Source organism: Hyla sarda, chromosome 5 (genome assembly GCF_029499605.1).
Source record: "Hyla sarda isolate aHylSar1 chromosome 5, aHylSar1.hap1, whole genome shotgun sequence".
Taxonomy (NCBI): Eukaryota; Metazoa; Chordata; class Amphibia; order Anura; family Hylidae; genus Hyla; species Hyla sarda.
The window spans coordinates 16,811,722-16,826,151 of record NC_079193.1 but is presented as its reverse complement, the minus strand read 5'-3'; the positions used below and the strand labels follow the sequence as shown (position 1 = coordinate 16,826,151).

At 40.3% G+C, this 14,430-nt stretch overlaps 1 protein-coding gene across 1 annotated transcript in view; it reads right to left on the bottom strand.

The window, feature by feature from the left end:
* THSD7A (thrombospondin type 1 domain containing 7A) overlaps positions 1 to 14,430 on the bottom strand; it is a 537,615-nt gene that overhangs the window by 28,679 nt on the left and 494,506 nt on the right. The window contains exons 18-22 of the mRNA XM_056518919.1: positions 9,282 to 9,287; positions 7,110 to 7,243; positions 4,971 to 5,124; positions 3,107 to 3,248; positions 1,671 to 1,786 (exon numbers count right to left, since the gene is read on the bottom strand). Coding sequence (XP_056374894.1) covers positions 1,671 to 1,786; positions 3,107 to 3,248; positions 4,971 to 5,124; positions 7,110 to 7,243; positions 9,282 to 9,287 — 552 coding nt within the window. The remainder of the gene's footprint in view (positions 1 to 1,670; positions 1,787 to 3,106; positions 3,249 to 4,970; positions 5,125 to 7,109; positions 7,244 to 9,281; positions 9,288 to 14,430) is intronic.

Here is a 14,430-nt window from a genome sequence, read left to right as displayed (position 1 = left end):
GGTGGGAATTTCACCTTCCATTTTCGTGGATATTTCGTTAGTTGTTTTTTTTTTACTGAAGAATTTTTTTTAATTGATTTTCCTTATTCCTTTAAAAAGGTCCACCTCGAATTGTACTGGATTAAAGTTATCTGGAACACAATAGTTTAATCCTCTGGACGCCATCATTGTGAAGTGTCCCCTGCTGGGGGACTAATCCCAGGTGCCTTGTTGCGTTTTGCATAGGTTCTTGTTGGTCCTTTCCTTCTTCTTTCGGCCTCCTCTTATTCCGTTCAGTATAACTATCTGGACTCTGGTTACACTATTATTCTGTTTTTAACTTTTCACATTATATGTTTTTTAACTTACCTGTTTACCTTTTCCGGAGAACTCCGCTGACGTCACTGGGCAGCGCCAGATTTAACTGCGCCAAGTAGTGACGCCGGGCAGGCTTTGAGAAAGCGGCCAAACCGCGAAACATCAGCCTCCGGCCAGTCTGTCGGCATTCCGCTGACCCCCGACTCCCATCCCCTCCGGGCAACTGTTTTAATGGGCTTTAATAAAGTTTTTTGAAGTTTTAATCAGCACAGGTGAGTGCTTACTTACTTTTTCCTCTATTGTTTGCTATATTGAATTGAGGTTTACCATAACATACCAGCAATGGCCGATTGAGTTCACTGGACCAAATGAAGCCTAGTAGTTGGTACATAGGTAAACCAATGAATGGGCCAAATGTAGTACCCTGTAATGGTATAAACCAAGGACACCTCTACCACCCTAAAGCATGGCCTGTAGTGAAGACAAAACAAGACCTCTTAAATGACCCTCTATTTATCTGATCCTCTGTTTATTTGACCCTCTATTTGTCTGAGCCTCTGTTTATCTGGGCCTCTATTTATCTGAGCCTATATTTATCTGAGCCTCTATTTATCTGAGCCTCTATTTTTTTGAGGCTCTGTTTATCTGGGCCTCTATTTAACTGAGCCTCTACTTATCTGGGTCTATATTTATCTGGGTCTCTATTTATCTGGGCCTCTATTTATCTGGGCCTCTATTTATCTGGGCCTCTATTTATCTGGGCCTCTATTTATCTGAGCCTCTATTTATCTGAGCCTCTATTTATCTGGGCATCTATTTATCTGCACCTCTATTTATCTGGGCATCTATTTATCTGGGCCTCTATTTATCTGAGCCTCTATTTATCTGAGCCTCTATTTATATGCACCTCTGTTTATCTGGGCATATATTTATCTGGGCATCTGTTTATCTGGGCCTCTATTTATCTGAGCCTCTATTTATCTGGGCCTCTATTTATCTGAGCCTCTATTTATCTGCACCTCTGTTTATCTGGGCATCTATTTATCTGGGCCTCTATTTATTTGGGCCTAAATATTTATCTGATCCTCTGTTTATCTGCGCCTCTATTTATCTGAGCCTCTGTTTATCTGATCCCCTATTTATCTGAGCCTCTGTTTATCTGGGCCTCTATTTATCTGATCCCTTTGTTTATCTGAGCCTCTGTTTATTTTGCCCCCTCCATACCTGCCAACAGTCCTAATGTTGAATGTTAAGAATAAAAAATAAACATAACACAAGGGATAGACCATTATGTGGTGGCAGAACACTAAGTATAATCTAAAATGAAGCATATAAGAGTCCGGATCAGCAGGGTGTATACAGAGAGCACTCACCTCTTCACAGAAGTTTAAGGCCACTGACTTGGCATCACTCCGTACACAGTCCAGCATCCTGGTCTTGATTCCGTTCCCACACACGGCCTTGTCACTGAGCTGACATGTGCTCCAATCTACAGGGAATACACTAGGATGAGGAACTTACAACTTTTACATAAAGGATAATACAGGATATAACTCAGGATCAGTACAGGATAAGTAATGTAATGTATGTACACAGTGACCTCACCAGCAGAATAGTGAGTACAGCTCTGGAGTATAATACAGGATATAACTCAGGATCAGTACAGGATAAGTAATGTAATGTATGTACACAGTGACCTCACCAGCAGAATAGTGAGTACAGCTCTGGAGTATAATACAGGATATAACTCAGGATCAGTACAGGATAAGTAATGTAATGTATGTACACAGTGACCTCACCAGCAGAATAGTGAGTACAGCTCTGGAGTATAATACAAGATATAACTCAGGATCAGTACAGGATAAGTAATGTGATGTATGTACACAGTGACCTCACCAGCAGAATAGTGAGTACAGCTCTGGAGTATAATACAGGATATAACTCAGGATCAGTCCAGGATAAGTAATGTAATGTATGTACACAGTGACCTCACCAGCAGAATAGTGAGTACAGCTCTGGAGTATAATACAGGATATAACTCAGGATCAGTGCAGGATAAGTAATGTAATGTATGTACACAGTGACCTCACCAGCAGAATAGTGAGTACAGCTCTGGAGTATAATACAGGATATAACTCAGGATCAGTACAGGATAAGTAATGTAATGTATGTACACAGTGATTTCACCAGCAGAATAGTGAGTACAGCTCTGGAGTATAATACAGGATATAACTCAGGATCAGTACAGGATAAGTAATGTAATGTATGTACACAGTGACCTCACCAGCAGAATAGTGAGTACAGCTCTGGAGTATAATAGAGGATATAACTCAGGATCAGTGCAGGATAAGTAATGTAATGTATGTACACAGTGACCTCACCAGCAGAATAGTGAGTACAGCTCTGGAGTATAATAGAGGATATAACTCAGGATCAGTGCAGGATAAGTAATGTAATGTATGTACACAGTGACCTCACCAGCAGAATAGTGAGTACAGCTCTGGAATATAATACAGGATATAACTCTGGATCAGTACAGGATAAGTAATGTAATGTATGTACACAGTGACCCCACCAGCAGAATAGTGAGTGCAGCTCTGGAGTATAACACAGGATATGTAACGTAAACAGTGAATACAGCAACAAAATAGTAATATATGTATTTATAGAATGTATTTTCCTAATGACACCCCTGCTATACAAGGTCACACCCATGAGTATAACGTATACCAGTTTAGTTCCCTTGATCTCTGCACACACAATGGCCTTCCTACATATGGACTACTGCATGTATATAACCGACACCTACCTGTCACATTGTATTCATAGTGGAAACAGTTCTTGTTCAAGACACAAGGTTCAGTTTCGGTTGCAATATGGCAGGTTTTTCCTTCTGCCGCCTGCCGAATGGGCACAGCCGACCGCTCCCGAAATCCGGCACCGTCACAAGGCTGCAAAATAGTAAAGCAAACACCTATCCTGAGAAATGTCACAAAGTAAATATTTCAACAAGGTGAACATGGCAGACGCACCAGGCCTTTCAATTACCGGCAGGCGCTTCTCTCCTGCGTCTGCAAAAAGACATCACACATTAGACAAGCGAATTAGGCGAACAACAATCCAGAGCTCCGGCGGAGAATTAAAATACTAAACGTGTCATTACGAGGCCACGACAAGATTAGCATAATAATGAAGATCTCCCAGACATAATCACCGTATTTAGCCAAGTTTGCAACTTCATTGTCATATTGTAATTATCTGTATTATGGGGATCTCCGCTGTTCTGTAAATACCAGAACTTCAAGACAAAACTACAAAAGAATGTTTGCATATAATTATTATTTATACAGAACTAAAATCGTTTGAAATTGTATATTTTTTTCTTCCATTTTCTTTATATACTGTGATAACTGGAAGCAGTGCAGGATAAAGAAAGTATTAGAATTATGATTGTTGTTGTTATTACTATTGTTGTTGTTGTTGTTATTACTATTGTTGTTGTTGTTGTTATTACTATTGTTGTTGTTGTTGTTATTACTATTGTTGTTGTTATTACTATTGTTGTTGTTATGATTATTATTATAAAGTAGAGTTTAGTAGTTTACACGTGTGGGGTTGTTATTATAGTTGTGTGTTTGGTGACAGTGAGGCTAGACCAGAAAATACTTTGATGGACATTTACGGACTAATACGGACTAATTTTTTGTATATATTGTACAGGTGTATGTTGTTTGTATTATTGTAATGTTTTATATTTTTATGTAAAAGATCTACAGGATATAACTCAGGATCAGTACAGGATAAGTAATGTAATGTATGTACACAGTGACCTCACCAGCAGAATAGTGAGTACAGCTCTGGAGTATAATACAAGATATAACTCAGGATCAGTACAGGATAAGTAATGTAATGTATGTACACAGTGACCTCACCAGCAGAATAGTGAGTACAGCTCTGGAGTATAATACAAGTTATAACTCAGGATCAGTACAGGATAAGTAATGTAATGTATGTACACAGTGACCTCACCAGCAGAATAGTGAGTGTAGTTCTGGAGTATAATACAGGATATAATCAGGATCAGTACAGGATAAGTAATGTAATGTATGTACACAGTGACCTCACCGGCAGAATAGTGAGTACAGCTCTGGAGTATAATACAGGATATAACTCAGGATCAGTACAGGATAAGTAATGTAATGTATGTACACAGTGACCTCACCAGCAGAATAGTGAGTACAGCTCTCGAGTATAATACAGGATATAACTCAGGATCAGTACAGGATAAGTAATGTAATGTATGTACACAGTGACCTCACCAGCAGAATAGTGAGTACAGCTCTGGAGTATAATACAGGATATAACTCAGGATCAGTACAGGATAAGTAATGTAATGTATGTACACAGTGACCTCCCCAGCAGAATAGTGAGTACAGCTCTGGAGTATAATGCAGGATATACCTCAGGATCAGTACAGGATAATAATTATGTACGATGTAGATTATATCTACATTATACAGTAACTATAAATGGTGTAATGATAAATACACTTTAGAATTAGTAGGAATCTTAAATAGCAACAGCTGCTAAATTAAGTACCGACACATAAATGATAATTCTTCTACACATTGTAAATGCAGAATTTCTTTTCAAATCTTGTTAGAAATCCCTACCAAAGGACACTTGCTCCATTCACTCCACTCTGACATGACGCAGTCCTCAGGACAAGGCAACTTGCAATTTCTGGCTCCTAGAGGCATCTCCTCCGGCTCACACAGATAGTCTTCTACAACATCGGCGGGGCCATCCACTGTGTTCTGCATGCATCTGGTCATACAGAATACAGAATACCGTTAAGTTTCTCTTTTTTTTTTACCAGCTGCTGCAATACCAGCTTTAGCCTGCAGGGTGTGCTGCTAAACAAGTCTTTTTACACCATTCATTAAAATGAGGGTCTTGCTTTCCCATTAAAGGGGTACTCCACTGGAAAACATTTATTTTTTTAAATCAACTGGTGGCAGAAAGGTAAACAGATTTGTAAATTTCTTCTATTTAAAAATCTTAATCCTTCCAGTACTTATCAGCTGCTGTATGCTCCACAGGAAGTTATTTTCTGTTTGCATTTCCTTTCTGTCTGACCACAGTGCTCTCTGCTGACACCTCTGTTCATTTTAGGAACTGTCCAGAGTAGGAACAAATCCCCATAGAAAACCTCTCCTGCTCTGTACAGTTCCTGACATGGACAGAGGTGTCAGCAGAGAGCACTGTGCTCAGATAGAAAGGAAATTCTAAAAGAAAATAACTTCCTGTGGAGCATACAGTAGTTGATAAGTACTGTAAGGATTAAGATTTTTTAATAGAAGTAATTTACAAATCTGTTTAACTTTCTGGCATCAGTTGATTTAAAAAAAAAATGTTTTCCAGTGGAGTACCTGTAGTGCCTTGGGGGGGGGGGGGGGGGGGTGTATGGCAGTTGGGATGTTGCTGTGAGGTATATCACGGTTATAATTAACTCTTGTCAATAGTGACGCCAGGGTGAGGGTTAAATGCTGTGTGGCTTGGCCTATCGTCACCCTTCCCAAGAGCGATAGGTAGATGCAGAACAAAGTATTGTCCACAACCAGAGCTTTGCTGAAAACTTGCGTAAACTTTACTGTCGATTTTCTGTAACATGCGAATACAGGAAGAGTCTTTATAACAGAGTCTATACACAGCTCAGCTGAGATTGACGTATGGTTGGGACTTTTGCACGTTCTTTAGCTTAGTAGGATTTAGTATGCGCAGATCCGCTGGATTTAGGGGTATGTTTAGGTCCAGGGTCCTTGCTAGCATAAACGGGGAAGTTGTAAGAACTCACTGTTTCGTTTCAGGCCGAGGCCGGCAGGCTTTGGCCCAGTATTTGTCGTTGTAAGTTGCGCAGATCTTGACTCTCCAACAATCCGGAACCCAAGAGCATGTCTATTGGCTGCAGCTCCCTTATATGGGCAGGGGCTGGCCGTTTTAGGATTGGTCCACACCATCTGTCAATCAGCTTTACAAGGCATTGTGGGTAATCACCTGACCCATGAACCTCCAAAGGTCCTTTTACCTACCAAAGAGACTAAACCACAGTCACATGACCTGCAGGCCCTGTGACGCTATGCAAGGTAAGTATACTCTTTCTATACAGTATTTACATTTCATTTAGAAATATATTAACTATATGAGGGGTGACTAGGGGATGACTAAAGAAGCGGAACCCCACAGTTACTAGAAACTCTGACTTTGGTGACCCCTAACCAAGGTACGGTATGCAATACGGTACCGGGACAATACGGTACCGGGACACCACATACCTCTTTAAGGGAGAAATTATTTCCGATGTTCTATTTGCCCGGTCACAAACCCTATACATCAGAGGTCTCAAACTGTGGCTCTCCAGATGTTGCAAAACTTCAACTCCCAGCTGCCCGGACATGCTGGGAGTTGAAGTTTTGTAATATCTGGAGAGCCACAGTTTGAGACCTCTGATGTATAGGGTTTATGACCGGGCAAATAGAACATCGGATATAATTTCTCCCTTAAAGGGGTACTCTGGAAAAAAAAATTTTTTTCACTGAGTATTTTTAAAACCTAAAATGTTATATATATATATATATATATATATATATATATATATATATATAGCATTTTAGGTGTTAAAAATACTGAGCCATGTGTAGGCTCAGTGAGCGAGTGCCAAGATAAATGATCGGGGCTCATATTGGGCCGCAGTCGGGTTATCTACTACAGCCCTAACAAGTGGGAATTGTCCAAACAGGAGAACCTCCTACCGGACTTTCTTGGTCTGCACCCCTTCTCCACAGTTCTGCTTGAGGTCCACATTGGTGACTTTGCACACGCTCCACGGCTCTGTGATCCAAACGTACTGGTTGCAGTCACTGTGACACGGCACCACTTCATACACCTGCGGGAATAGCAATGTATGGATTAGACTTATTACTTAAAGGGGTTATGCAGGAAAAACTTTTTTTTTTTTTTTTTATAAATATAAATCAACTGGCTCCAGAAAGTTAAACAGATTTGTAAATTACTTCTATTAATAAAATGTAATCCTTTCAGTACTTATGAGCTGATGAAGTTGAGTTGTTCTTTTCTGTCTAAGTGCTCTCTGATGACACCCGTCTCGGGAACTGTCCAGAGTAGAAGCAAATCCCCATAGCAAACCTCTTCTACTCTGTGCAGTTCCCGAGACAAGCAGAGATGTCAGCAGAGAGCACTGTTGCCAGACAGAAAAGAACAACTCAACTTCAGCAGCTGATAATTATTGGAAGAATTAAGTAATTTACAAATCTGTTTAACCTTCTGGAGCCAGATGATATATATATATATATATATATATATATATATATATATATATATATATATATAAATGTTTTTTCCTGGAATACCCCTTTAATGTTCAGAAAGATGCAATCATCTGATTACCCATAATCCTCCCCAAGGTCTTCTCCGGTGACACGACATTATCTGCACTCACTAAGTCTGCAGGTAAAAGCATTACTGACGCCTGCAAGATTCTTTTATATGGTAACGTGATCCCCAAATGGCTTCAGAGACTCAGACACTTGGCCGTAGGATATCAAATTCTCAATGCACATTGTAGAGAACAACATTTTATATTGGGTTTTCTATTGGACTTTATTATTAAGAGTTTATATATGTTACAGTCAAAACAGGTTTTTAGTTAAAACCGGTTTTCCTTAGTGACAACAAGTTGTGACTAAACGCCTTTGTCAAAACTAGAATTAAAGGGGTACTCCGATTTGTAAATTACTTCTATTAAAAAATCTTTACCCTTCCAGTACTTATCAGTTGCTGTATGCTCCACAGGAATTTCTTTTCTTTTTGAATTTCCTTTCTGTCTGACCACAGTGCTCTCTGCTGACACCTCTGTCCATTTTAGGAACCGTCCAGAGTAGGAGCAAATCCTCATAGCAAACCTCTCCTGCTCTGGACAGTTCCTGACACGGACAGAGGTGTCAGCAGAGAGCACTGTGGTCAGACAGAAAGGAAGTCCAAAAATAAAAGAACTTCCTCTGTAGTATACAGCAGCTGATAAGTACTGAAAGGATTAAGATTTTTAAATAGAAGCAATTTACAAATCTGTTTAACTTTCTGGCACCGGTTCATTGAAAAAAAGTTTTCCACAGTAGTACCCCTTTAAGGGTACGTTCACACGGGCGGATTTACAGCGTATTTTACGCTGCAGATCCGGTGGTGAAGGCCCCGCTCTATGCTGTCTTTACATGTGCCTGCTCGTAGTGGCAATACACCGCTACCAGCAGGCACACTGCGATGTGCGAGTCGCAGTATACTCGCACATCGCGGGAGCTCTCTGCCTAGTTCAGAGCAGGGAGAGCGGCCGCGATGTGCGAGTACACCGCGTACATCGCTGCACTGTGTCTGCTGGTAGCGGCGTATTGCCGATACCAGCAGGCACAAGTAAAGCCAGCATAGAGCGGGGCCTTCACCAGCGGATCCGCAGCTAAATACGCTGCGAAGTTGCGTGCGTGTGAATGTACCCTTAAGGGGTATTCCGCCCCTAGACATCTTATCCCCTATCCAAAGGGGATCTGGATAGGTGCATGGAGCGAGCTTCACTCAGTGCCTGATGACTGGCGATGCAGGGGACAGAGGATCGGGACATCCTGGCCCCGCCCCCTCGTGATGTCACACCCCGCCCCTTAATGCAAGTCTATGGGAGGGGGGCGTGGCATGACGTCATGACCACTGCCACAGGAAACCACTGCGGGTGATCATGGGGGGCCCCAGCAGCGGGACCCTGCAATCAGATATCTTATCCCCTATTCTTACAAGTAAAACTAGTAAGGGAATCCCATGAGAAAATACACTGACGTAGGGCTGGTACATGAGTATAAATCTGTAATTTATTACCATAATTAATAAAAACATAAGTGAATTAAACATATATGTGTCCTTACCTGAGCCTGTGGAGCATAGGGAATCCAAAAAGGAAAAGATGGGGAAAAAAGAGGATGGTATATAGTTAGAAAAATGATAACAATGTAAAAACATTATGAAATAATAGACTGAAATACAGTGATGCCTCATCTTACAATGGCCTCAACATACAATAGTTTCAACATACAATGGTCTGTTCTGGACCATCGTAAGTTGAAACCAAACTCAACATACAATGTACAGACAGTCCAGATCTGTGAAACGTATCAATGGCAGGAAGAACTGACCAATCAGAATGGGCATTCACTGGTAAAACCTCTGTATTACTGAAGCATATGCACTGACTGGTGTCTGGTAGCGCCCCCTACAGTACAGGGAGGTATTACATGTTCTGTACTCTTTACCTGTATTACTGAAGTGTATGCACTGACTGGTGTCTGGTAGCGCCCCCTACAGTACAGGGAGGTATTACATGTTCTGTACTCTTTACCTGTATTACTGAAGCGTATGCACTGACTGGTGTCTGGTAGCGCCCCCTACAGTACAGGGAGGTATTACATGTTCTGTACTCTTAACCTGTATTACTGAAGTGTATGCACTGACTGGTGTCTGGTAGCGCCCCCTACAGTACAGGGAGGTATTACATGTTCTGTACTCTTTACCTGTATTACTGAAGCGTATGCACTGACTGGTGTCTGGTAGCGCCCCCTACAGTACAGGGAGGTATTACATGCTCTGTACACTTTACCTGTTCCAGGATTAGCTGCTCCTTTGGACACCAGGTGAGGGCGACTCCATGTTACTTTTTTAGGACACTGTGTACTGTACAGGACCCTGAAGAAGCTCCTGTCCTCTACATAGACCAGTGTTTCCCAAGCAGGGTGCCCCCAGCTGTTGCAAAATTACAGCTCCCAGCTGTAGCATTTTTTTTTAAAGGGGTATTCCGGCCAAATACATCATATCCCCTAAACAAAGGATTGGGGATAAGATGTCTAATCACGGGGGGCCAGCTGCTGGGATCCCCCACGATCTCCATGCAGCACCTGCATTCTATGCGGCGCTGCTTCTCCAGTCTCGGAAACTTCTGTGTTTCCGGGACTGGAGACGTGACGTCACACCACGCCCCTTACATTCATGTCTATGGGAGGGGGGGTGGCGGCCGTCACGCCCCCTTGTAATGTCACGCCACGTCCCCCCTCCATTCATGTCTATGGGAGGGGGCGTGACGGCAGTCACGCCCCCTCCCATAGACATGAATGGAGGGGGCGTGGCATGACGGCACGAGGGGGCGTGACGGCCGCCCCCTCCCATAGACATGAATGGAGGGGGCGTGGCATGACGGCACAAGGGGGCGTGACGGCCGCCCCCTCCCATAGACATGAATGGAGGGGGCGTGGCATGACGGCATATATGATGTCATATCTGCCGTCACACCCTTTCCCATACACATGAATGGAGGGGGCGTGGCATGACGTCATGAGGGGGCGTGGTATGATGTCATATCTGCCATCACGCCCCCTCCCATACACATGAATGGAGGGGGCGTGGTATGACGTCATGTCTCCAGTCCCGGAAACACAGAAGTTTACGAGACTGTAGAAGCATCCCCACATGCGGGTGCTGCATGGAGATTGCGGCAGGTCCCAGCCCCCCCCGCGATCTGACATCTTATCTCCTATCCTTTAGATAGGGGATAAGATGTATTTGGTCGGAATACCCCTTTAATCATGTCCTACGTTGCTAATTCCAAAGTATTAAAAACGGGACCAGGCAAAGCCAGGGACATTTTCTTATTAAAATAATATGCGTTGCAATTTTTGTGATAATAATAAACCAGTATCCAAGTAAAATAAAATAAAAAAGTCCAATACATTTCCCAACAAACAGAAGGGAATTCCTTTGGTTGGAAATCCTGGTTATCTACCGCCGACACACAGATTATAGTTTGTACTTGTTCCGATTGGACAGAACACCTTATATGATACTTTTTGAATATAGTTTCAAAGCCTCTATAACAGAAAACTAACCCCCTATGTGTAAATGTTACAAAAATCGACCATTTTTGGTATACAGATACCTAACAAATGTATGTGTCTCCATGGTGACAGACTACAAACAAACCCTCTGTGTAGTCAGATCCTGCAGTCATTTGTTATTCTCCTCCATCCGGACTTACACTAGGAGCTGGGGGAGGGCATGATTGGACAACACCGGGTTTGTTTACATTCTATAACCCATTACTCTGCATAGGAGCTGTGTACCCAAAACGGTAGAAGATTTTTTTATCAGGACGAGTCACAAACGTGTTTCATATTTAATTGTATTTCTACTGACTGATAAAACTAAAAATGGTTGCAAAAGTGTGCAGACCCTTTAAGGAGTGTATTCTCGTATGTGGGGTCTGTGATACAGTAAGAGGGTCAGTGAATCAGGAAATAACTTAGGCTCCTTACTCCGTTTTAAAGATCCGTTCGAAGTTCCGTCTGAAAATCGGCTGTAAAACGGCAGTTACAAATTCCTATTCGGCCTTTAGAAAATCCCATTATAGTCTGTGGGATTTTTACATTAGGTTTTTTAACCCGTTATAGCCCGTTATTAAAAACGGCCGTTATTTTGTGACGGAAGAAATAGTGCATGCATCTCTCCAAAACTGAGGTCAATCTGCTAACATTCTACAGGCTAGTTATTTTATTTGGCTCTAGGGGGCAGTAGCGACAAACATTTGATTGTCTGTGAATTCAGCCCCTGAGCATTTAAAAGCAGCAGAAAAGCTTCTTACTCCCAAATTAAATTACAAATTAAATTACAAGTTCATAATTTTGACCAAGTGCATCCAACATATTGTAATCTAACAGAGTGAGGTAATACAGTACAGAAGGTGACAGTTCCAAGAATATAGATATGCAGCGCCCGGGGCGTTTTACCAGAAAATGTGCAAGACAATCAATACATAATAATAACAGGGAAAGGACTCTGCGGAGTGATTAACTAGAGTGTGTGACAATCACAGTCTATAACATCACATCAATATTATTCATATATTTATACAGGTACATAAGAACTATAATACTGCTCTCTATATAGAAGAATATTACTACTATAATACTGCTCTCTATATACAAGAATATAACTACTATAGTACTGACCCTATATACAAGAATATATCTACTATAGTACTGCCCCTATATACAAGAATATATCTACTATAATACTGCTCTTATATACAAGACAATAAGTACTGTAATACTGTCCCCTATGTTCAAGAATATAACTACTATAATACTTCTCATATATGCAAGAATATAACTACTATAATACTGCTCCTATGTACGAGAATATAACTACTATAATACTGCTCCTATGTACAAGAATATAACTACTATAATACTGCTCCTATATACAAGAATATAACTACTATAATACTGCTCCTATATACAAGCATATAACTACTACAATACTGCTCCTATATACAAGAATATAACTACTATATTACTACCTCCTATATACAAGAATATAACTACTATAATACTGTTCCTATATACAAGAATATAACTACTATAATACTGCCTCCTATATACAAGAATATAACTACTATAATACTTCTCCTATATACAAGAATATAACTACTATAATACTGCTCCTATATACAAGAATATAACTACTATAATACTGCTCCTATATACAAGAATATAACTACTATAATACTGCCTCCTATATACAAGAATATAACTACTATAATACTGCTCCTATATACAAGAATATAACTACTATAATACTGCCTCCTATATACAAGAATATAACTACTATAATACTGCTCCTATATACAAGAATATTACTACTATAATACTGCCTCCTATATACAAGAATATAACTACTATAATACTGCTCCTATATACAAGAATATGACTACTATAATACTGCTCCTATATACAAGAATATAACTACTATAATAATGCTCCTGTATACAAGAATATAACTACTATAATACTGCCTCCTATACACAAGAACATAACTACTATAATACTGTACCTATGTACAAAAATATAATTACTATAATACTGCTCCTATATACAAGAATATAACTACTATAATACTGCCTCCTATATACAAGAATATAACTACTATAATACTGCTCCTATATACAAGAATATTACTACTATAATACTGCCTCCTATATACAAGAATATAACTACTATAATACTGCTCCTATATACAAGAATATGACTACTATAATACTGCTCCTATATACAAGAATATAACTACTATAATAATGCTCCTGTAAACAAGAATATAACTACTATAATACTGCCTCCTATACACAAGAACATAACTACTATAATACTGTACCTATGTACAAAAATATAATTACTATAATGCTGCTCCCATATACAAGAATACAACTACTGTAATACTGCTTCTATGTACAAGAATATAACTACTATAATACTGCCTCCTACTGTGGGGATCAAAAGTTTGGGCACCCCAGGTAAAAATTTGTATTTATGTGCATAAAGAAGCCAAGAAAAGATGGAAAAATCTCCAAAGGGCATCAAATTACAGATTAGACATTCTTAAAATATGTCAACAAAAGTTAGATTTTATTTCCATCATTAACACTTTCAAAATAACAGAAAACAAAAAAATGCCATCTGCAAAAGTTTAGGCACCCTGCAGAGTTAATATCTTGTACTGCCCCCTTTGGCAAGTATCACAGCTTGTAAACGCTTTTTGTAGCCAGCTAAGAGTCTTTCAATTCTTGTTTGAGGTATCTTTGCCCATTCTTCCTTACAAAAGTCTTCCAGTTCTTTGAGATTTCTGGCTGTCTGTCCCGCACTGCTCTTTTAAGGTCAATCCGTAGATTTTCAATCATGTTGAGGTCAGGAGAATGTGAAGGCCATGGCAAAACCCTCAGTTTGCGCCTCTTTATGTAATTCCCCGTGGATTTAGAGGTGTGTTTACGATCATTATCCATTTGTAGAAGCCATCCTCTCTTTAACTTCAGCTTTTTCACAGATGGCATCAAGTTAGCATCAAAAATTTGCTGAAATTTTATTGAATCCATTTTTCCTTCTACTCGTGAGATGTTCCCTGTGCCACTGGCTGTAATACAACCCCAAAGCATGATTGATCCACCTCCATGCTTAACAGTTGGACAGAGGTTCTTTTCTT